Source organism: Diadema setosum, chromosome 9 (genome assembly GCF_964275005.1).
Source record: "Diadema setosum chromosome 9, eeDiaSeto1, whole genome shotgun sequence".
Taxonomy (NCBI): Eukaryota; Metazoa; Echinodermata; class Echinoidea; order Diadematoida; family Diadematidae; genus Diadema; species Diadema setosum.
The window spans coordinates 13732403-13758068 of record NC_092693.1 but is presented as its reverse complement, the minus strand read 5'-3'; the positions used below and the strand labels follow the sequence as shown (position 1 = coordinate 13758068).

The window sequence follows — 25666 nt, the reverse complement described above, 5'->3', positions numbered from 1 at the left end:
TAAAACCTATTCGAAGCCAATTTAAGGGAAAGTTGAAGCAAGTACGAAAAGTCTTTGCCAAATAGTGCAAATTCCTGTGCAATACTATTAAGAAAAGTAACAGATATTAAATTTTTGACTGTTACTGTTTCCATTTCCCACTGGAAAACATTTAATGTGCAATGCAGCGCTCGGTGGTATGGTCAACATGCAAGAAAAATGCAAAGCTTTTCAACACCAGCTGATCATTCCCATTTCAATTTTGTATATCTCAATGGAAATTACATGAAGTACAACAAAATATAATGGTACGTAATGTCCAGCTTGGATATACGAGCAAAAAAAATAAACTAACACAGAACATGGTGGTTGATGTATCAGTTTTGATCAAAGTATAAAAAGAATGCTATAGAGAAATATGATGGAACCTACTTAAAAAAATGTATGTATATGTGTATGTGTTTTATTTTTGTGTGTGTCCGAGTCTGTGTGTGATTGTGTGCAATGGCTGTCCCTGCCCTCATTGAGGTGAAGTCCATAAAACACACAAAAAATGTCCATTCACTGTCCAAGCATCAATTAGAGCTTTTAGGGGTTAGGTGTAAAACACCAACCACCCATGTTGGACAAGGCAAAGCAGAAAGGAAAATGTGGAAAAAGAAGAAGAGAAAAGGTGAAAAAAGAAAAAAAAAAAAGAAAGCAAAATATTTTGATAGCATTAACGTGTAGAAGATTGGAAGTGACCATGTCAGGAAGTGTGTGTTGGTGGTCGTAACTTATCACATCGCAAGGTCATACAGGCATGATATCTCAAGGGTACCAGTATCACTACATTTCCACTTCTACCCCCAACTATCCATAGTCTACCTCATACATGTATATTACAAAAGATAAGGGGTCCTTGATAGGTGTGTGTTACCTAATGTGGCTCATTTTGACACAGTTCTTCCTCTTGTTTTAGCTTTTAAGTCAGAGGTACATGAGTTTTGAATCAAATTTTGAGCAGACGGGTGGATACTGTCTGGATTCTCGTCTTCCAACCATACCAGCATTTCATTTTTAAACACTCGATATGTAGTCCCACTTTAATTCTTGCCACTTCTGTCGGACAGACGGGGATATCTGTCGCTGACCTGGAGAGTGGCTCTCTTTTACACCCTCATGATAAATTGGCAATACATTAGAGTATCCAATGTCACATGTTGCTTGGGCTAGTGAGATAGCAAAAATAGAAAGGGAGATAAGGTTTGTGTACGGAGAGTAAAGCTATCATGGTGCAGTGTAGGAAAGCTGTGGTCAGTCTTTGTTGTAATCTGCAATCTGAAAAAAAAAAAAAGACATTGGTCGAGCACCTTTAATATTCTGTTGTAATGGGAGGTGGACTACTGTGATGAGCGAGCACTGTAGCAGCATACCATGGCTTGCAACGAGTTGCTAAGCAGTGTGGATTCGAACATGAGGTCCAGTGATGTTCTCAGCGGATTTGGCAGTTCGGACCCCGAATGTCTTTCGCCCACGTATACAGACGTTTCCGAAAGATCATGTAGTGAATCGGATGATATGTCAGGTGTGTTTGACTGTTCACAGTCAACACTGGAATATACTGGTGATGGATTGCGTAAAGTGAGTACACTGTGCGTAAGGAAAGATTCAGCCGTTTTGAGACTCTGTGACATGAAGACCCATACAGTCAATTTCGTGTTTGCTCAATGTGTGGAATATTGTTGGGTCACATTTTATGTTCATTGTACAAAGAGTTCCAACTGTGTATGATAGAGGAATATGGCTTTCATAACCCAAATGTTCTCGACATTGTCTAATGAAAGGGTTACTGTAAAAAGTGGTTTATGTTGTTCACTGATAGCTCTTCCATAGCAAAAAGACAACTTGCTTGTAGGATGCATGTGTTGCCATGGTAACTGACAGCTCAATCAATTTCTGCCCATGTGAGCTCTATCTGTAGAAGAGTTCTGTGTTGGTTCAGTATTTCACCATCATACTGAGTCCAGTGTGATGAAAAGGATTTGTTTTGTTCTGCTTTTGTGTGTTATGTGCTTTGTAATACAAATATGGCAACTGTACGGGGAGATTCCTTGTTTTCAGCAATTCCCGATCTCTTTTTGTCTTCATAAATGTCGCTAATGATGCAGTTTGGGTGGAATAATGGGCAAGAAGACGTCCAGGCTATTGTTCTCTTCTCTAGTGCATTGAGATCTTCCAGGGATTACTTGTTTTCTGTTTTTTTAGTGAGTGGCTGGAAATATAGAGTTATACTGAATCTCTGCACATGAATGTTTAAAGGTATCAGCGATCTACTTTCATAGGATTGCTATGGTAGCAACTCTTGCTGCAACAGCAAGTTTTATCATAATGGCAAGAATCTTCTGCTTCCTGATTGGCTGTTTCGTCAAGAAGTTGCTACTCTTGCAACAATTGTTATTATTACATCGTTTATGAAATGAAACCCTGATACATGTACATGTAGTTCTGGCTATGCTACTGAAAAGAAATTCTTTTATAATGTACAGTTCTTCTGTGTGAAGTGAAATACATTGTAACTTCAGCAGTTGACTATTATTGTATTGGATACAGGCAGTTTTGTGATCAATATTAAGTTGACCGAGAGATTGCATACGGTACGGATGCAGGTGAATGAGGTTTACTCTGTGTATGCATATGTGTACATGTATGTGTTTGTGTGCGTGTGCGCACGTGTGTGTGTGTGTGTGTGTGTGTGTGTGTAACCATGAATAGCATCGTAAGGCCGGTTTTTATTAAAAGTTCTATTCATAAAATTACAACCATTATTTGTGTGGAGTTTGGAATATTATGCAGGTAACTTTAGTTTAATTCTTTTCCTTCTTAAATAATGATGACATGTGAACAAAGATACATGTAAGGCATCAAGAGGGCAGGGTGTTACCTTTGACAATGTAACAATTTTCTAACTGTCCTAACTCTAAAACTGGTGCAATTTCCATCAGCTGTTGACTAATATCTGGCTTTTGTTTTGCTGCATATATAAAAATGATAACTGTATTAGGGTAAAGTCTCAGAGTTTAACAAAAAATCTTGTGCTCCAAAGTTTTCCATTTATTGTGCAATGTTTAACTTTTTACAGATTGTGTGATGTTGTGTCTAGTGATTGCACAAAATCTTAACCCTAGCCAGCAACCAATTTGTTATGGCTTGACGTCTGCCATGAAATGGTACCAGAAGTAGAAGTAAAAATAGAACATGAATGCCTGAAATCTCTGAAATTTATCTCAAACCTTATGCACACTGATAAAACCTGTTTAAATCTGTTTGTAAATGACCACTTTCAGAGTAATGTAAAATGAAATGTTTAATACTGCAGACCTTTGGTGATATTGACTGTGTTACTGCAAAATAATGGGGATTGAATTTTACCATCAGAGATAAAGGCACAATAATGTTCACTGTATACAGGAAATCCTACAAATATTAAAAGCCAAGATTAGAAGCAATGCTCTCTCTGAATTCAAAATGGTACTAAGCATTTCTGAGACTGAGGTTAGGTTAACTAACTTTGAGAATTCAAGCACACGATTGAGTCAAAAAGCCATGTATTGCATTTGGTCATCCAGTATACCAACACATGTGCCACCGTCATGCAGGGAAATAGTGTTTGTTGAGTTGTATATATTTGGTAGAATGTTAACCCCTGAAAAATAAACAGACGTATGTTCTTGTGAGGTTCATCCTCAATACTTCTTGTGTTTTGTTTGCATGTTCATCCCGTGTTTTTTTTTTTTTTGAATGTTTATTCTGTGTCTTAAGTCTTCGTTTTATGATAAAAACAAACTGTTTCCTTTTGTTGTCTTCAAACAGAGAACAAACCTTGACCACTCCCTCCGAAGTCACCATGAAGATGATGACCACATGCTTATTAACTCGGTGAGTAGACTGATCAGAAAAAAAGTTTGTACAAATGTGAATATATGCGTACAAATCATCTGGCTCTTCTTGATGTGTGATTGTAACCATTCTTTCTTGTACTTCATTGCATATACTCAGTGTGTTTTCAACAAAAAAAATTGCTTTGCTTTTTTTTTCAGGTACTCAGTAGCATCTGTTTTGTGTAAAATGTGTGGACAGTGTAATTCTTTCAATTTGGTTATTGACCATTTACACGAACCCACATGGAGCAGACCTCCAAACCACTCTAAATTTGGAGGAAACAAATCTGAAATTTGACCATTTCCAGCCAGCTCTTGTTCCAATAGGAAATTCTTATTTTTCTTGATAATTTGACAACACACTCCTATGGGAACTGTTCTTTCTTTCCTACTTCTCAGCCAAATTATCCCTATTTTTTTTTTCAGTCAGGAAGGTAGGGAGGTCTGCATACAGTCCATCAAGTATTGTGTGGGTTGTTCATCAGTCACTGATCACAACTAAATGCTGTCTGATTCAGTTCAAGTGTGAGTGAGTTACCATGCCATGTTTAAGCTGACATTATTTCTGTGGATAGTGAGTTTTATACCACCTGAAAGGTAAAAGCTTCATCAAGAATGGCCGTTAATCGACAAAGTTGTGGAATTTTGGAGTCCAGAAGCAATGATTCTGCTCACCCACAAGCAAACTTCTCTTTCCACTGAGTGGTGATCATGAACGAAGAAGCATTTTGATTACAAGCTCTCCAAGACAGACAAAATCATTGTTCATTTTTGTACAGAAGATAACACACTTACAGACACAGACAGACAGACAGACAGACAGACAGACAGACACATACACACACACATACACACTAACATGCAAAAGGATGGAGACAGACAGACAGACAGTTGAACATACATACAGTGTGCAGTGTAGCCATGCTTAAGAAAATGACCCACAGAGGAGGTACATTCAGATTGGGCGACATCCTGTGCAACATGTACATTTGTACAGTCAATCTGCTTTAAATCTCTTTATGCAAGAGTGTGCCACCCATCTCTCTGGGACCAATTTGCCTGGAATGGAACACAATTTTTTTGTTGGATGCATTTAATGATGCACTTTCTTTTTTTTTTCCCCCCTGTGGTTTTGTCTTCTGCGCTTTTTCTCCCGAGATCCCGGTCAGCGGACAAATTAATATAATTGTCCATTCTTCCCCCTTTTTGTATGGGATGTCCCAACTGTGACATTCTGTACTGCTACCCTGTGTGTTCAGATGACTATGGCTTGTTCTCAGGCTGCTGGTCCAATTATGGCTCTCTATCTCCGTAAATGGGAGGTAAATGTTTCTGGGCAATTGCTCTGGTGAGAGGGGGTAACTAGACCCAAAAGTGGTCTATCAATTCACCGTTATTGTGCAAACTCGGGTTAATACAGTGATGAGAAACATTCATCTCATCCTACCCTCTCTTCAACATCTTTTTTTTTAATTCTTTTCTTTTGATGCCATGGAGCTGATTATCACAAATTGTGGCCAATCCCATGCCCCATAAATTCCATCCCACTGACTTCTCTAGTAGGGTGAATCTCTCAAAAATCTTCCAAATTTGGTGTGCAGCGTAGTCTTTCCACAAGTTATATCACTGCGGAGAGACGGTGAGCGAATGCACAGTCCTGAAGTTGGCAAATAGAGTGGAAATGGAGTGGCAGATGTGGTGCACCATTTGCACAATCACTAAGAAAAACCTGGTTTATCACCAATAATCTCAGTTTATAACCCCAAAACTCAGTTTATCAGTCAATAAACTAAGTTTTTGAGAGAAACTCTATTTATCGGGCAAAAATATAAGTTTATTGATAAACTCTTATTATTTTTTCACTTGATTGCTAAACAGAGTTTATTGATAAACTTAGCTTTTCACACAATAGAACAGAGTTTCTCTCGAAAAACTTAGTTTATCGACTGATATGAAAACCAAGTGTTTTTGGCAATAAGCTAGGTTTTTCAGAGTTATATGGTCAAATGGCTTGCCAAAGGCAGAACCGATGTTATGGGAGGGCACCTCTGATGCAGTCCTTGGGATCCACGGTGTGTTCGCCTCGCAGAGTGCCGGGAGGCGAAGCCAGAACCATTGTGTCACCCTCACCCATCAATCTTACATTGACCTACCTCTAGCTCTCTTCTGTCGCTCCTAGCTCAACATTGACGTAGCTTGATGCTCCTGACATTTGTCTTCTTTCTTTGTTGTGTGGCCTGACAATGTTTTACAGACTCTCTCTCCATAGGATACAAGTCATAAAAAGGCATGAAAAGAAGGGGGGGGGGGTGGCGGAGGGAAGGGGGAACAGAAAGGGGGAGAAAAAAAGTAGAACGTCATCCGTGTTTATTTGGTGTTTATTGATGAGAGCTTCACACAATTGTCTCTAAGGATAATTTGTTGTGCTAGATTTGGCTGAAAGACATCCAAGCGTTCAACAGCAGTCAAAGGCAGTAGGCTTTATGGAGGCTTACAGGTTTTCAGAGCTCGTGGGGCAGAGAGTTAGGTTGAGGGGAGAAAGAAGGAGAGAGAGAGAGGGCGCACCTCTAAGCCAGATTTAGATTTACATCTGTCCAACATTTTTCATTCCAAATACCTCGTTTGTATCAGACCTGACACACATTTATCACCATGTGTCTAAAAGAAGGGCCACGGGGGTAACAGCGTGCGACAAAGCCGGCCATTGCTGGGGTGAGAGACACCAAGGGAGAGAGAGAGAGAGAGGGGAGCCCACTGCAGCGGCCACAAAGGGCTTCTGTTCGGCTGTCCCGTGAATCGCGGAACGACAAGTTGAACATGCGGGGACGTGTGATTAATCTGATTGTCCCTGCTGAAGACATTGATTGCAAGAGACGTTCGGGGCTTTTTTGATGGGCGAGTTTGGCATTGTCCTCGGCCGAGCCAATGCCCTTCTCTACATGCCTCTTCCCATTGTGATTCGTGGGTCATAAACCTACGTACACCTCTATTACTTTTCATCTCTTTGTTATCCGAATGTCATTGACAGCAATTGAGATAACCATTAGTACAGAGTGTTTCATCGGAAAAATAAAACCCCAAAGCTTCCATCAACTTTCAGAATTCTAAAGAAAGATGCATAACCATGCAGATTGGTAGCTCTTCAAGTTACCAAAAATATACCATTCTCTCATCACCATGTAATCGTTGTTGTCATTGCTATGGTTACCATCATCATCATCATTATCATGATCATCAATAGCATCAATACCACCCTCATTGTCATCAGCCTTTGGTAGTATAAATTGTGTGCGATAAGAAATCTGTGCACTTAATGGAAACACACACATGAAAAAAAAAAATGATTGAGAATGAACAAGATGATTCATATGCAAGTGGGTTGATTGGTTTTGTCCACCGTTGACCACTCATAACACTATCAAGAACATTTATACAGTGTGATTTGGCAGGAATCAAAGTTACCTGTAGAATAAGAAATGGCACACATGACCACGCCCATGTGAACACTTGAATGTACAACTTTAAGGATGTCCTCAGTGTGTATGCAGTGAAAGATATACTGTACGAGCTGATGTTTTCGCGTACAGATATTTTCGCGAATTGCTACTTGGAGGACATTTTCGCGTGTTGATTTCGCGGTTGCGAGGGTCTAACTGAGCGTAATTATTTGTGCATTGTTATTTTTGCGGTTCAAAGGCGATTCGCGAAATTCGTGAAAATAAAACCACCGTGAAAATTTCAGCTCGTACAGTAATGTATCTTGTACAATATTGTATTACTGCTGTGGAATGCTCTCTCTCCTCTTGAGTGTTTGGATGGTATGAAATGATAAAGTTTCTTTAATTCTCGAATGGCACAAGTTGCCTGGTTGATACCCATTGCTGACCGATGCAAATCACCTGGCCTGAACTATAGGGGGTCTGTTTAGTGGTATGGGTATGTGTGTGGAAGGGAGGAGGAGGGTGGGCAAAAGGGACCACTTCAATTTGTTTGCACCCCCACCGCTCTGTGCCATAAATGAAGTAGGATTTTTAAATGCAAAGTTGTGTCTCTCACATATGATGGAACTTTTTTTTATTGGGGGGGGGGGTCCTATTTGAGGGACAGAGGATTTTGCCTCTTGCTAGAGGGGGTACTGTTACTACATTGTTCAACCAGATGGACTGGGACTAAAAAATTGAGTTATTTGACCTCAAGGCACACATCCTTGCAACTGAGCCCCATGCATGATGTATTTATGTATGAATCTCATATAAAATCAATGTCAATCATATTTATATTTATTTGAGCAAATGTACACATGGATAGATAGATAGGTGGATAGATAGATAGATAGATAGATAGATAGATAGATAGATAGATAGATTGATTGATTGAGATTATTCTGTTCATCATGATCAAGTATCAAGCATGCTTGCTTTGCTTCACACTTGGATTTGCCTTTTGATACGATGTTCAGCTGAGAATTTAGTTTTAAATCTTGAAATGCAGCATTGCTCATTGTGTCTTTCCCTGTCTCTCTCATTTCTGAGACACCCTGTGAATGAGGGTTGGTTCACGGACTGGCAGTCGGTTCTTATTCCTCATCCTGTGCTTTCCTTTTCTTTGATACCAGAGAAGACCTGCTGTGGAGGATAGTGACCTCTTTTGATGAGAGCAGGACCCCCTCCCTCCCCCCCCCCCAAAAAAAAAAATATGATAAAAGAAGACAATATGCATGCACACACAAATGAAGCTATTTGTCATATCCGTGGGGAGATAGTAAATGGACGCCTAAAAGCTGTAAAAAATGATGTTTAAGTTGTCACTTCTTGCTCATTAAATCTCTCCCCTGAGCACTGGAGAATGGTAACAATTCAGCGGGGTCCAGTGTCCCCCTCACCGCCACCCCACCCCTCCCATACCCACCAAAAAGTTCATAGACTCTTCCAAACTTTAGTACCAATGACCGTCTTTTGTGATGGTTTCATTATCATCAAAGATTGGCTTCTGTCTGAAGTGGGTATCTCATTGGCCTGGAGACTAGGAGGCGACCTAGTGGTGACTCAATTATCCGCTGGTTTGCAAAATTGTCTCGGCGACGCCTCCTGGAGACTAGATCCACGTTTCTGGGGAATCATGGGAAAATCAAACATTTTCAATTTTTTCAGAGACTTTTCTTCCAGACTCTGTCTGGTCTTGGAGACATCTCTGTAACTTCTCAATGATGTCCTCATCAGTTGTGGCCACGTCTTCGCAATGTCTCCGCAGCCCCTGCGGTGACCCATGGCAACCCATGGCGACAATGTGGAGACGTCGCAGAGACACCTCAGCAACTGAGAAGACTTCGCGGAGAAGTTGCAGCAATGTTGTGGCTACCTCCCCAGAAATGCAGACAAAGAAGTTGCCACCTTGTCTAGAGACACCATCCTTTTTTTTTTTCTTAAAAAAAAATCTTTTGATCAGATCAATCGGCCTGTAGATAGGCCCCCAAGGCGGAAGCATTTCCATCCCCTGAATGGCATTATTCTGTTTTTTAATAGAAGTCAAAGGAAGACACAGTTTATAAGATTCAGCCTTTCAGATGTCTTACTCATTTGTTCCGAAACAACACTCCCATAACATCATCTGCAACTAACTTTGTGCAGCCAAAGTCTAAGACTGATCACAGACAGTAGTATTGCTGTACCAAAATTAATAACAGAAGAAGGAGAAGAAGAAGAAAGCTGGTGGTACAGAAAGTAAGGCTTTGTCATTCCATAATCTTTCTTTCTTCTCAAGATTGGGGGAGAATTCTATCTTGAAATCAAAGGAGTCATGAAAATGTGACATCTTTAAGCATTTGATCTTTTCTCTTGCATCCAAAGAACTTAGAAGTTGATATCTTCAGTTTCCAGACTTAATTGCATTGAAGACATTTTGATTGAAAATTAATTGATGTAGCCCAATTGAAGTTTTCTTGCTCTTTCGATTAGTTTCCGAAGGAACAGGTACATGTAACTCTTCCAAAGTATGCTTGGAAAATCACCCGCATCCACATCCCAGATGATAAGACATAAATTTGATGATATGCAATGCAAGCATCCCGTAAATAATTGACATAATCTAGTCTGTACAATGTGGGTATCTCCTCGAAGCCCTATGCTTTGAATTTACTTTTTGCTACAAAAAAGTTGCTTTTGTTTTTAGATGGCATTGCTTGATAAGATAGGTTAGCCTGGATTCCAGTGCTTCTCTTCTTGTTGCCTTTGCTGGTACAATTTTGTGTCCAAATGGAAATCCAACTTTTTTTCTTTTTTTTTTGTGGGCAATAGCTTGTCTTGCAAGGCCAGATTAATCCCAACCCAGTTTGCCTTCAAAGCAGAACTGAAGATGTTAGAATAGTGGTTTGTACAACTATGTAGCTGTGGTGGACCAAAAGTGACCCCCACTGTCTCCAATGAAACCGCTACTGGTAGCTTAAGGAATGCGTGAAGTGCAGAGATTCACACATAACTGCCAAGAAGTAACAGAGAATTTCCCATTCATTCATTATTCTTATTCTCCTGTTTTTCTTTTCTCTAGAAATGGAAAGGCACTTGAGGTGTTTTTGTGCGTCCTTCTGTCAGATCCTTTTCTTCCCGAAGGGATCCATCCCAAAGTTGTGTCCTACACAGATAATCTGTCCTTTCAGATGGGACCAAAATAGGCAACACATCTTAAAATGCCCCCAATACCAATCGGAGACATGTGACCTTCTATTACAACCACAACAAGTGGATGATTAAAGCAGACCCCCCTAAACACGTTTTTTTCTTTCTTCTTTTTTTTTTTTGTCCCCCATCTTTCTTCTGGTCAGCTGCATGTTTTCTGTTTGTATGTTGTGAATTTACTCTTACAGAGAAAACTATTGTATACTTGTGAATGATTATCAGATTTTCCATAATTGTAATCCCTGCTACGTACATGCGCTTGTTCCTGTTCTGTGGGGGCGGGCCATAACATCGGCGCTGGCTCATGGCGTGTGTTCCTTCACACTCACAAACAAAAATGAGGAATTCCAATTCTACTCCTTCTTCCATCCCCCCCCCCAAGTTCTTACACACTGTTTACCACAAACATGTGGGCAAAATGTTTGTTTATTTGTTGTTTTCCTTTCTCGATTCGTGATGGTTTTATTAAACAATTGAAAACTCAGGAGAAATTTAAAATGATGTCTGAGCCTTTTGAGGCATTCTGCATCTACATCAGCTCCCACACCAGTGGCAGTTTAATGAGAAATCGCAGATTCTAGCTTCTCTGCATACGATGGAAGAAGCTTAGGTGTAATAGCATGTGGTGTATCATGTGGTGTAACTGACCCCCCCCCCCCCAATGTATAAAAAAAAACAACAACAAACAAACAAAAATTGAGGGTGTTACTGTCATTTTTGGTATCCCAAACACAAGTATTTCAACTGTACTGAATCATTGATAGTTGCATTAGCAGAATATATGTTTCTGGATGCAGAAATTTGCAATTGTGCTGCTGTGTGCTTTGATTGATTAGTTTGAAGGCCAATTTTCACTATAAAGAAATAAACAAAAAACAGTAAGACCTAAAGGGGAATGAAACCCAAATATGCACATGTGCATTGAGTAAATGCAGCAATATTAGTTGAACACCTCAGTGAAAGTTTGGTGAAAATTGAATTATGCATTCAACAATTATACATTTTTAAAGTTTTGGTGCGGCAATAGCTGGATGAGAGGACTATACTGTTTGTGATATCATGTATGGACAACGATATAAAGGAAATATAACACAAATTCCACAAAGTTTTTATGAAAAGTACATAGTGTACATGTACACAGTTCTTTTGACTTATTACTGCCATTGTTAAGAGTAATATTATTCCCCCTGCATTCTGACAGAGGTACAATTGAAGGCCAAGTGCTCTTTTGTTATGCTAGAAACGTTAAAATATTTTGATTATTCTTTGTAATTTCTTTGCGTTGTTGTTCATACATGACGTCACAAAATGTTGTCTTTTCATCAAGTCTCTGATGTAGGCACCAATTTTTTTTTTTTTAATTCATAACTTAAATTGAACGCATCTTCCAATTTTCCTCAAACTTTCGCTGATGTAACCTACTAATGTTGCTGCATTCCCTCAATCCACAGGTATATTTCGGTTTCATTTTCCTTTCCTGGAGACCTCTTCCGCTCATGCTGCAAAGACGAGTGGCAGCGTTGCTACACTTGACAAAACTCATGAGCCTGTGGTGGCTCATAGATGCACATGCACAACTAGCATGTCATTCTCTTGGCATCTGCACAATGTAATGTGCCACGCATGCGATTTATAAAATCTCACGATTCCGATTTCGTGAGTGACTGTGGATGGTGATCTATGTGTCGATCTGTTGGGTGGTAGTCATGAGATGGGGAGATGTCTGCAACAATAAGGTTCTTTCTGCAACTCACAAGGGCTAACTTTGTGCGAAATCAACAAAATTGCTCTGAGATGGGGTGATTTTTCTCCTGAGGTTGGGACGGTATTTGATACAATAATGGTTTAGTACCTTTTACTTGAAAGTCGCAAGTTCCTAATATTACTTTGCTTTTAGATTTGAGTATCCCTTCTGATGATAGTTTGCCATTTACAACCTCCCCCCCCCCCCCAAGAAAAAAAAAAAATGGTCAATTATATCAGCGTCCCTGAAATTTGTGTCCAAGCTATCTCTGCCACTTTTATGTCCCCTCATATCAAGTGCCCCCTCTCCAGAGAACAAGAGAGAGAGAGAGAGAGGGGGGGGGGGGGAGGAAAAGGAGGAGAGAGGGAAGGAGAGAAAGCAACTTGCTGCAATTATGTCCGTTTTGTATTCAGGTGGGATCCGAGGTGAAATAAAAATCAACCTACACGTAGTCCTTGTTTTGGGGATTCTCAAACGTCGACCAGACCACACATAAGTTGGTAACTTTTAACAGCAGAGAAGGGCTGTCACTGCGTCTACTGATTTACACGTCTTCGTTTTAGTCCTCTTTTTTTTTTTTCATCATCGTCTTTTTCTTTTGTGTCCTTTCCTTTGTGGTGAGAGAAAGATATCAAATGGAATTGCTTTTCAGCCATCACAAACGGGCAGTTTAATAAATGAAAAGATGCAGTGGTGAAAAGCTGGGGATGAGCACGATTTATGGCTTTTTTTTTTTTTTTTTTGCTTTTTTTTTTTTTTACCAGCAAAGGCCTTTTGTATCCACCTGCATTTATTTTGCATCCATTATCTCTGACAAACCATCACTTTGACAAATTTACTCATGTTAGTAATCCCGACTTTTGTTCGACTCCCCGTGACGGGGTCTACCCTCCATTTTTTTCTCAGCCCCGCGACAGTCACAGCCATATTTTCTCTGGGCTGCAGGCGAAAGATTAGCGCATGATTAATGTAGTCGCCATCAGTCACGGCTGTACAGTGGCGATTTTTTTTTTTTTGGGGGGGGGGGGGTTTGGGGGACTCCATTACAAAAAGACGTTTGTGCAAAACCAGTCTTCTCATGAAGCCCACAAGCCCCGGAGCTATATTCCTGATGTCAAATTTGAGGAATTAGCTTATGATCACAATGGATGATATTCTGTATTCTTCTCATTCTCTCGCTCTTTTTTTCTCCACTTATCATTTTTTTCCCCCCTTCTCTTAGATACATAAAGGTGGATCCTATTGTAGGAATGCAGTGAGATATTGAAATTCCCAGTAGCGAAAGAAATGGGAGAATGATGAAATGTAATATCTCATCGCTTAAAGCTGTGATACCATGAATTATTAAGAGGCCTCTCATCTCATATGTATCACTGACATGTTTTATGAGTGCCAATACTCTTGGCAGCACAATGATTTTCCTTTAAAAAGACCCCCCCCCCAAAAAAAAAAGAAAGAAAATCACTTAAACTAAATAAGAACTTTTAGTGTTGATGTATGCTGTGTATTTTGAAGAGCAAGTTAGTATCCGCGCACTCTATGTTTTTCGAATAAATCGCCAGCAATTCAATGAAAGCTTGAAACGGACTGAGGCAGAATGGCCATTTTGTGATGTCATTCACACAAAGTTTTCATTCTGAATTTTGATGTAAATTGTAGTGGACTATCAGCCTCATGTGTGCTTTGAGAGCTGATTGGCGCAGAAAACCCCATAGCATTGTACACACTGTCCAAAGTCCCTGACACAGTATGGGATGAGGATGGTAGTACCATATCTTTACTTTAGCACAATGATTACATCAGAAGTGCAGTGCGTGACACGTCATGTACTGTATATTGTAAAGGTAGAGCCGCATGGATGTGATGGCAAACTTTTTCTGACTGACTCACCGCTCTGAAATTTTGTTTTGTTTTGTTTTGTTTTTTAAACAGGCTGCTGCCGGAGATGTACTACGGGCATTCACGTGGTCATAACTTTTTTTTTTTTTTTTTTTTGCATTTGCCTCATGGTTCTTCTAACTTGAACAATTTATTACTCTTTGTGTTTACACTGAACAAAATTCAAGCAGCTTCCAGGGCTAAGATTCCCAAGTGATGGCTGTGGGTTGGAAATAGAATCATTTCTTTTCTGCGGCTGCTATTAAGATTGAATGCATGCAGCAATTGTATTATCAAAACAGGGGAATGGCAGTGGGAATATTGATGGTCGTGAGCTTACATTTTCATAAATACTTGTTAGTTGATATGATGAAGCCCAAAATCAGTGGTTATGTTCATGCATAATGGTATAAATCAAAACCAGCGCATTATTGTAACTTAGTTTTAAATGGAATCTGTGTCATCGGCTATCCTCAACTGATGATGTGAAAGTTTGCCAAAAGCTTTAATGGTGAGATTGGGGATTGGGGATTCGTGGAATACAAGTTGCTGTGTATTTGTGTGTGTGTATGTCTGTGAGTGTGTGTGTATGTGTATGTGTGTGCGATGAAAGTTTCTGTGCATTGAAAGAGAGAGAGAGAGAAGATGAAGAAGAACGAGAAAGAGAATTATTCAGTGCATGAAAGGATATAACAGCATGTGCTATGAGTTTGGAAGCAGAAAGGCATTGATACTCTTCAAGTTCTGTAGAGTTGATACTCTTTTGCACTACAACCTTAGATGTAGAAAACCCGAGCAGAAGGGCGGATGATGATATGAATGATATGAGATAGACTGTTACATATGTGGGTAGATAGCTGGCTAGCCAGCTAGTAAGATAGATGAGAGATATAGAATAAAGGAACATTTAGGGATGATATGCTCATTCACACACATTGAAAATGTGTGAGTCGGATTGCGATTGAAATCATGCTTTCTTACATACACAGGCAGGAAAAATCGCGATCTAAATCGCACGGGTGCGAGCGAGGCCAAACTCTTCATGAGCGAGTCTTGGAGTTTGACCTGACTTTGACCCGCATGTCCTGCGCGGCACCTGGGATGTAGAAACCAGTACAATTTTGCACAGTGTTCATATACGCTTTGCACTGCAAATAATTGTGACTATTCAGAAAAAGCGTGACTCTTTCAGAAATGACACACTTTTAGTGATACGCGGATAATGATTTGAATCTCACTAATAATCGCGATTATTTTGTCCACACACATTAAAAAAAACAAATGTTTTTTGCGTCAAATTCAAATCGCCACCCGAATGATCGTGACTATCATTGAATGTGAATGGGCCTATGATTCGAGAAAGAGTGGAGGAAGAAAAGGTGAGAGAAAAATGGAGAGAAAGAGAGAGGAGACAGATGGAACTGGCTATCAATCTTAGCCAGAAGTTTTGAGCTCTTTGGGTTTTTGAAATCCTGTTAAGGATGTCTACAGGTCTCTCATCACTGGAGTAAGCATGATTTATCCCTCTAAAATCCATTGTTTTGCCCAGATTTAACTGTGCCCTGTTGTACCCAAACAGACAGATTAATGGTGGAGAAGGAGAAGGGGGCAGGGATTAGGGGGCTTAATCTTGCCACAGAGTCTGATCCCCCCTTATTTTTCCTTCTCTCTCTCTTTTTTTTTTTTTTTTTTGTAGGGGTACTGCCAAAATACGAGGAATAGCGAATCGGTGAGAAAAGTGAATTGTTGCAGAGAAAATAGATTCCAAACAAGTGGGAGTAATGGGGTCATTGAGAGAGAGAATGAGGGAGAGAGAAACCCCAAAGTGGTCAAAGTCTCGGGGTGCAACTTTTCGCCCCAACGTCTCTCTCGAAACGAAACGGGTGCGTTGTTGTCACCTCCGAAGAATGCCCAGTAAGAGTTTGTATCATCCCGACGACTTGTGCTAATCGTCGTAGGGGTCCCACCGTCATCCCACCTCCAAGGGCTCTCGTAGATTTTTCTCCCCCTGAAAGCGGGGGCTAAATCTCAAGAGGGATGCCCCTCAATGATTGCTGGCGATCTCATGATTGCCGGAAATCATTCCGGACAACATTATCAAACCTGAAAGAGAAGATTATATGACTTTGCTTCACAAAGGGATGGTTTTGAATCACAAGGCCTTCCAGGGCTTAATTCTTCCTCCTATTAAAACATATCGGAAGCGGATTGATTGTTCCTCAAGGGAGCTGAATTACAGGGAAAAAAAAATGATTTTAAAGTCCACATGTTGACATTTTTAGGAGCAGTCACTACAACACTTTTAGATCTTACTCTATGAATTTGTAGGCAGGAGAAAGAGCAGCACATTCATGCTGATATCAATATTCAATATATACATGTATAGTATGTGTGTACATTTGTCTATCAGTCTATCTGTTCAACTATATATTTATCTCTTTCTCTCCCCTCACTCTCTATCTAACAATCTACAGTATCTATTTATCTATCTATCTACATTGTATCTATCTATCTGTCTATCTATCTATATCTATCTATCTATCTATCTATCTATCTATCTATCTATCTATCTATCTATCTATCTATCTTTTTCTGTAAATGTATACAGTATAGCATATATACACATGTGTGTGTGTGTGTGTGTGTGTGTGTGTGTGTGTGTGTGTGCATATGCAAGAGAAACTGAAAGTGAACTGAAAATACAAATGTGTGAAGGTTTTGAAGGTGAAAGATGATAAGAATATGAATAGAAATGTAAGTTATCTTTGTCACAAGGATGAATAAGAAGTTACTGGCAGTTTCTATCATATTAGTTTTAAGGGGTCAGTAGCCTCATGTATTTGTAAAGCATCATGGGAATGCAAGAGGTTGATGGGGGGGGGGGAGGGGAGGGAGAGATGGGCTCACCCAAAGAAGACCAATGATCATCACAGCATGAAAATATCTGCTTAATTCTTGCTTATACGGTATACAGAATTAGCTTTATTGGCATACCATGCTTCAGTTTGATGATTTGATGTTACGAATAAACTGAAGTATGAAAAAAAAAAACAGAAGAGGGGAAACTTTTATTCATCCATTAAAAGAAATAAAAAATGATAAAATAAAACAAAACAAGACTTTGCCATGGACACCCAAAAGATTTGAAAGGAATACAGGAAGCACCACAGGTGAATTTCTTTAAGAGCAAATTGGAAGGTATGGTCCTCTTCAAACTTACATCTATTTCTTCTTGTTTGAAAGAAAGTTTCTGATTGCAGATGTATTCAAGTCCTTTTTCTTGTTTGAAGGGATTTGTAAAATAAAGATGCTGCCTTTGAATTTTTTTTCTTAATCCTCACAAGCTGATGGCATTACATCTGAACAAATCCCAGCACAATGTATAATACCCAGCCTTCAAGTCTGATATATACGCTAAGCTGCTCTAAGGCAAGGTGCATTTCTTTTTGTAAAATAAAATAAAACAACAAAAACAACAACAAACATTTGTCAGACACCAGCTGCAATTTCTGCAAGCTTGATGTTTTCCTTGTGTTTTTGAGCATATGGACTATCACATCTAAAACTGAAACAAAACTAGATAGCTACCATTCATGTTGAAAAAGAAAGACCAGTTTCTTTCCATGACCATCTATACTCTCTTCTCTACTGCTTCTCTTTTTGTCACCAAAAACAATTTATTCACAGTGAAGCTGCTTCAAGTGTGGTGGTATCGAAAGTACATTGTAATTGCTTCCATCGACAGAGTTTACTTGCTTACTTACATTGTATGATGTGTTCTTCTACACCAATGTGACATTGAGTATGGCAGAAAAATTGAATCTCCATCATTTTTTTTTTTTGAACATGATAAATGGAAAATTATGAGGTGATCGCATCATAAGCTTGCTCATTTGCATATCAACAATTTATATCAACAGTTCAAGAACTGTTATGCATAATTAGCCAATCTGTAAAATTTCATTACTTCCTAACTTTTAATCTGACCTCGATTGAATTTTCAATGTTGTGGTTGTAACATTTGACTCTTTCTTCTCAGACTAACATGTAATTGGCCTGGAATTCTCCTTCTAGCTTTGAATTGACACCGTAAAGTCTATTCTCATGATAAATATCGCGACATTGAAATTTGCAATGTCTGACCTTTCTATTCACATTGCAACTACAAAACACTGAAATATTACAACAGTTAGAGAAAGGAAAAAGTGAGAGTTTTAGTCATAATGCACATGTTTGATTGGCCTGGCATTCTGCTGCATAAATGCCACCATGGCTGCGATGTTAATGAAAGCCGGCCGGCTGGCTTAACATTCTCCGCTCGGCAGCAGGGAGTAAGCTAAACACTGATTGGAAGTGAGGTGATGACAATCGTTAGTTTTCTGTGAGGAAAATTTGCAGAGCAAATCATCAGAGCAGACTTACGCAAAGTTACGAAACTTTTGCATGGATTTAAAAGCAAGTGCTTTAAGTTATAAAGAAAAAAAAAGTAATGCAGCTGATAAAGAAAAAAAAAGTAACTGCAGCTGAAGTGTGCTCCCCCCCCCCCCCAAGTGAATACAACTCTCTTCTTCTTCTCTCAGTACTAGTTTCCTGATTGACAATATTTTCTAGCGACAAACAGAAAATTTCCCACTGATGATTTGAGGATAAAAATTCTGATAATAAGTACTGAGCTTGTCTTGTTTAGGCTTGTTTGTGTTTGTTTTCTTTATAATTATTTTTTTCTTTTAATGGGGGGGGGGGGATCAAGAGGGATAAAAGGAGAAGAGTGGGGAAAGGATTAGTATAGCTTCAACTTCACAATGTTGTTTTGATTTCCTTCAGTGGCTTGTTACGACATTCTTGCTCCGATCTGATTTGTGCCGTGAGTGCCGCGGAAACTGCTGGTATTAAGTTTTCCACTACTTAACCCAAATTACTTGGTGATCATCATTAGTGTTTTGAGTAATGACAAGAAAAGAATGGGAGGGAGAGAGTGAGAGAAAAAAAGAAAAAGAAGGAGAAGGAAAGAAATCATCTGATACGTCTTTCAGATTCAAGGGCCTGAGGTGATTATCGTCAGACGTGTGTGTGGTGAATGCACTCTGAGAGGTTTCAACTATAGAAAGCTGAAGGAGATACAAAAGGGAAAGGAAACAACAACAACAACAATAAACCTGGATGGTGACAAGATGAAGATAGATGAAACACAAGCAAAATAGCCTTGCTTCAAGACTCAGAGAATATTTTTCTCCTCTATAGTACAAACATATCATGGTGGGGGCACTGTGGCATACCGGATAAAACTCCCATCTCCCAATCGGAGGACCCAAGTTCGAATCCCACCCAGTGCTTACGTCCTTGGACAAGATGTTTTACTCACCATGTCCCTCTCGACCCAGGTGTATAAATGGGTACCTGGCAATGTTAGGGTAATAAAAGTGGCAGGGCCCTCTGGTAGAGCAGTGGCAACACTGAAGAGGCTACCCTGGGTAAATAAGACCATATCATAATCATAATTATTGTCATTATATCATTCAAGTTAGGTCAATACACTGGTCCGGCCAGTTCCTTGAATGTGTTGATAAGATGTGCCTGGGATGGACAAAGTTACAAGGGAATTGTCTTGAATCAAGACTAATGTAGATCCACGCAAAAAAAAAAAAAAAAAAAATGTCTGAGAAAAAGAAAACAACCTGTGTCTCAAAAAAGACAGCAAAAAACAAGCTTCCAGAAATGGTAAGAGCTTTTTTTAGTCTTGTTGTTTTGTCTTGTTATCTTTTTTTTTTTCCTAGTGTGTTCTGGTCTTCATTATGGGGTGGGGCACAATTAGAAGAGATTTTACTTGAATGCTTGAAAGAAATGGTTACCCCAAAAGTGCTCATAAATCTTCCTGCTGATGGACATGGTGCTAATGATGACAAGTAGATGAAGAGGAAGGAAGATGCATTTGCTGGCCATTAAAGTGACGTGCTCGTGGAAAAGCAACAACAATATGCTGATCCCAACTGAATGCAAATGATAAAAGATGATCTGGAGACGTTCAAACTTCCAGGTCAGGTCCCGTGGAACCTGCTGCATTCTTTGAGACTGCAAAGTGGATTGGTGTATTAGTAATGCTTGTTGCATCCTGGTCTCAAACACCCATGCAAACACACGTTATTCATTATTTATTTATGTATATACATGTGAGATGTGAGGAAAGAGAAAATTGTGTTTAGTTTGAAATTATTTTTCCTCTTACTGTTCCTCTTTTTTTGAGTTGAAAAATAAACAGGCCTATATAAATAGATGGGCAATAAATAGGCAATTAATAAATTGCTGAAAGTTGTCTATTACATGGTGAGAAGGTGACTTGTTATAACTCTCCCAAGGTGCCTTGTTTAGGACAAGAAGGCAATTGCTGAAAACCTGTCTGAGCCTCTTGTTTGAGGCAAAAATCTCTTGATGACATCCTACAAGTTGTCTTCTTATCTTCTGTATTTTAAACCTAACAGATTGCCAAATTGAGCTTCAGAAGCTGTATTCACACCCTCTCTCATCCTTAATGCATCTAGGGGAGCTCAGGGAGGTCTCACCTCCCTGGGGAGCTTTAACAAATTGCTTTCTTGCTGCTACATTTTAACCTTCAATATCTTCAGCATTTGTTGGGTTCAGGGGCAAAAAAAAAAAAAAAAAAGAAATGCACAGGGGGTGGTACTTTTATACCTCATGGGAATTTTTCAGAGGAAAATTATGGTGGTGATAATGGAGCTGGCCATACTGTTTGCAACTGAAAGAGAACTTTCAACTATTACGTGGACACGGTGCAATTATGTGTGTAGTAAGAGTCAATGATAGCACAAACATTCTGTCCTTGCTGTTCATCTGTTCATCACATCGCTGTTCTTTCATTGTTTATTGAACAAAATGAAATAAAACAATTGCAAGGATTATAACAGATATACATGATTACATGAAGGATCAATATATAATGTACAAGACTTTAAAAAAAACCCCAACAACAACACATCACTCTTGTTATGTGGATTTCTTGGCAGTATTGTTAAGCATCCATTAATCTCTCCATAACAACAGTTATGTTGAAAAATAAAAAGAAGAAGAAACGTGGCAAACCTGACTGCCATTTACCCCTCCTCTTGTGTCAAAATTACTGCTTTGCAGCACATCGTATATCACTCTGGTATTGTTATGGATCAATGTCCCGTGATGCGCATTTTATCTTTGTCATCTTTTTTTTTTTTCTACCCTGGCGGTTTTCTTCCCATACCTTTGCCTCAATTGCATTCTCCTTTATTAGCCCCTTCAAATCATCCTGCTGCTCCGCCATTACCCCAACCCCATCCAACTTTTTAAAAGAGTAATGGGAAGTTGAATGAATGAATGAATGAATGGATGAATGTTGGAATGAATGAATGAATGAATGAATGAATGTATGTATGTATGTTGGAATAAAGGAATGAATGAAATGAATGAATGAATGAATGAATGAATGAATGAATGAATGAATGAATGAATGAATGAATGAATGAATCAAAGACAAGATTGGAACCCATTTCTTCCAGTGAAGATGTTTTATTCTCTGTTAGTTATCAAGATTAATGCAGCAAAATTAGTTACACATAGTAAGAGCTGCATCACTTGACTATAGAAATAGAAAATGATAGAAAGATAGCATTACTGAGGTTAATGTATCTGTATTCATTCATCATTAAAGGCAGAGTAATGTGAAGAGTGCTTGTTGTAAATGATCATCACGGGGTATTCAGTGACCATCATGAACAGGTAACCAAACACATGGAAAATCATTTTACAATACTCTACTCAACAGTTTCAAATTGAGAATGCCTAGAGATCTGTCTGTTAACATATAAATATAAAGGGATGTGACATAGTATAATTTCTCTATTTCTGTACTTATGTCAACATTATAAGAAAGTACTGTACTGATCAAAAGGACAAAATTTATTGGACCCTAACTGCAGTTTCCTTCTGGCATTTGCATTTCCCCCACTTTATGTGCTATATAAACTAAATTATCTACCATTTCATATTCTACTCCTGAAATGAGAGACTTTTGCTAGGAAATTGGACCAAAATAAGAAAAAAAAAAGGAAAAAGAAGGAATTAGACATTCTCTGACATGTTCTCCACCAAGATTATTGTCAGTGCATCATATTTCCTCAAATATTTTACACTCATGAAGCCACACTTGACCATATAGAATATTAGAGGTATATTCCAGATCTTCAGATTATTTGCATATTGTATAAGCGTCAGGAAGCTGTTTATATTAGAAGTCACTATTTGGATATTCACATTGCAAGCAAAAATGTGTAAAGGAAGTTATGCTCATTGATTGGAGAGGGATGAAAAGAGTACTTTTGACCAGTCATTATGGAAGTTGTTATGTAAATTTAGCCTGGAAATGGCAGTTATCATCCCAAAATCATTTCCTGCAGAAGAAGTAGTTCCACCCACGTGCACACACAAAAAGAAAACAACGACACACCTCTTATGGGATTGCTTGTAGATCTATATCAATGATTTTCAATTTTGTGATGTCACTTCTTTTAGCTGTTATGTGGTTTCTATGAATATTCCTCGTAAAAGAAGGAATTAATTCTGAGCTTCGTTAATCAAACCTCTTTTGGCTGCACTTGTTCTCATTCACATGTTCCGAGAACGGTCAGTGGTTCTGTTGACCGGTGGAGCCACCCCAGCCCCCCCAAGACCAACTTCTTTGGACGTTGATTACAGACAGGGTGACAAAGGCTGTCGCCAAGCTAAAAAGCACTCCTTCAATGAAATCCCCCCCTCCTCCGGGCCACTTGGCTTGGGATGAATGGCATTATTGCGCCAACAGAGGATATTCAGTTCCGAAAAACATGCTCAAGCCCTTAATCTCATATAATTATAGCACTCTGAGATTACACAATCTTGCTTTTTTTTCCTTCTCTTTTTTCCCTTTTTCTTCCACTGTGGTCTCTTCGTCCACTCCATCAAGTCATACAGTCTTCAGCTCCTTCGAGTGTGTCATTATCAGTGAGATTTTGGGCTAGGTGGAAATTTATGAGAAATAGAAAACTCAGCAAGTCCTCACAATTACTTTGGTGTGCATTTGTGTGTGTGTGTGGTTTTTTTTTTCCAAAGGATGGGGCATTTTCAGTATGATTTGCGGACCATTTCCCAATGCCATTGCCACTCTGCGTTTAAAAGTTGATGTTATGTATACAGAAAAAAAAGCAAACAGACAAACCAATGCAAGAGTCGTTTAAATGGGACATAAAGTAAAGAGTTATGTAAATTAGAAAGGCATACATGTTTTCATCAAATAGTGATTTTCCAAACAAACATTTGTGATGCAAAGTATATGAGGCAATGAAATCAATTGGTTTGTGTGCAGAAAAAAAAAGATATTATACAGAATTTGCACTTTGGTTTATGGTTTAATAACTGTAATTCCCTGCCCATCAAAAATCAGCATTTGCTAAGCTATCACACCTCTACAATGTCAATATTAACATTCCACTTGTAATTTAAATTTGTTTTAATAAGGAAAATGTTGAGAAGATTCAAGTACAAGTTAGTGGGAGACTTGCATTATGGTAACATCATCACCAAGTCTGATTTGGATTGAGTTTGTGAACAATATTCCTGTATCATTAAAACTAGTGAAACTTTTCTCTATTGATGTACATTTAGTTGGAAGTGTATATCAACACACACACACATACACATTCATACAATTATGTATATGTATGTGTGTGTGTGTGTGTTTGTGTTATTTTTATACCAAATGCAAACTTCAGATTCAACGTGATGTGCCACCATGAATTGCCCAGAAGAAATGCCTTTGATGCATTCTTAAGTAAATTTTGAGCCAAGAGTAAAATTTTGAGCTGTGAGAGAATTGTGTGCAGCAAGATTCTCTCCTGCTCTGTCCATTCAGGAGCAAGGCACAACTTGTACACTGTTTTACATGCCAGAGCCACTCTGCCGCACCTGTCAATCATGACCAAAGTTGGGGGTGGCCACTGTACCCCCCTGCCGCGCCCCTCTGACGCCAATGTGTCACCCCACTGCTTCTTTTCAGCATCCACTTGTAACTTTCTCCCCACCCCCATCCCCCACCCATCAGCAAAGTCTGAATTACTGTGAATCTGCTGCAAATTCCATAGCAATTACTTTTAGATTACTTGTAGAATTTTCTCTTCATTTATCTCTGCCTGGATTGAAAGAAAATGGGAGAAATTAGTGAAAAACATGTGTCGTGACCTTGCTTTTACAAGCTCTGGGTAAAGCGTGTTCACATTTTTCTGATATTGCGTGCAAATTCTACTTAGCTGCTTAACTTCTCATACAAGATCATTGTATGTGTGTGTGCATATGTTTGTGTGTGTATGTGTGTGTGTGACAGAGAGAGGGAGAGAGTAAGATAAAAAATGTGTGTGTTTGTGATAGAGAAAACAATATTAATGGAGAGAGTAAAATATAAAGAATAAAGGAGATAGAATGGAAGAGAAGAGAAGAGTATCTACTTAGTATGTATGTGTGTGTGTGTGTATGTTTGTTTGTGTTTGTCTGTGTCTCTGTGTGTGTATATATGAGTGAAAGTTCTTGCTGTGAACACATCAGTCTTGTCACATTGGTACAAGAGTCAAATGCCACTGGATTACCATTTGGGGGGTGTGCTTGGGTGGTAAAGCCATTGTCATCAGCAACAATGTAGTTCATTATCAGCGTCTAACGGTGAGGGCTCCAGAAGATGTCATTTGAGGGATTATTTAATCCATTAATCTCATGTCTGCCCCCCTGACGAGGACTGATTTCTGATATGAACAAAGCTTGTCGCAATCATATTAGGCTTGCCAAACACGACATTCCATTCTATTACATCTCTTCACAGGTCAAAGAAGGGAAAAACAAAATGCAAAGCCCCTTAACAACAACAATGACAAGAGGCTTGCTAAAGCCAAAAGAAAGCCATAGACTTTCAAAGATTCACCCCTTTACAAGGAGTGATTTAAGCCCCTGTAGGGCAATTGATTTACAAGTTTAGGAGTGGGACAAATTTTCGGCTTATCATTAGGGGCTAATGACCCTCGTATGACAGTGATGCCCGGCTTTGTCTTGGTGCGGGTCCTCTTTCTCGGAAACCACTGGGGCGTGTCTCGGGGACAGGGCTTGAAGAGCATTCCCTGAATGGATGGTGCCAGAGAGGATAATGGTTGGAGAGCTGGAGCTGCTTTTGGATTGGGGGGGGGGGGGGAGGGAGGGGGACACCCAGAGATTGGTAGAATGAAGGAGAGTAGCAGGCATCTTTTTCTCTGGATGGCATTCTCTATTATCTTGATTTTTTTTTTCAGTGTCTGTTGTTTGTTTGTTTTTGCGTCTTCTTGTGTTTTGAATTCAGGGGGCGGTATACTATCAGCCTCATTCAAGAACCTTTAGGAATTTACAAGGTCATTTGGATGTATGAGATATACGTATAT

General features: G+C 39.2%; 1 protein-coding gene across 2 annotated transcripts in view; it reads left to right on the top strand.

Moving 5' to 3' along the window:
• Window positions 1–25666, top strand: part of LOC140232532 (uncharacterized) — a 257587-nt gene that overhangs the window by 55409 nt on the left and 176512 nt on the right. For both annotated transcript variants that reach the window (XM_072312628.1, XM_072312627.1), the window contains exon 7: window positions 3832–3897. In XM_072312628.1, coding sequence (XP_072168729.1) covers window positions 3832–3897 — 66 coding nt within the window. The remainder of the gene's footprint in view (window positions 1–3831; window positions 3898–25666) is intronic.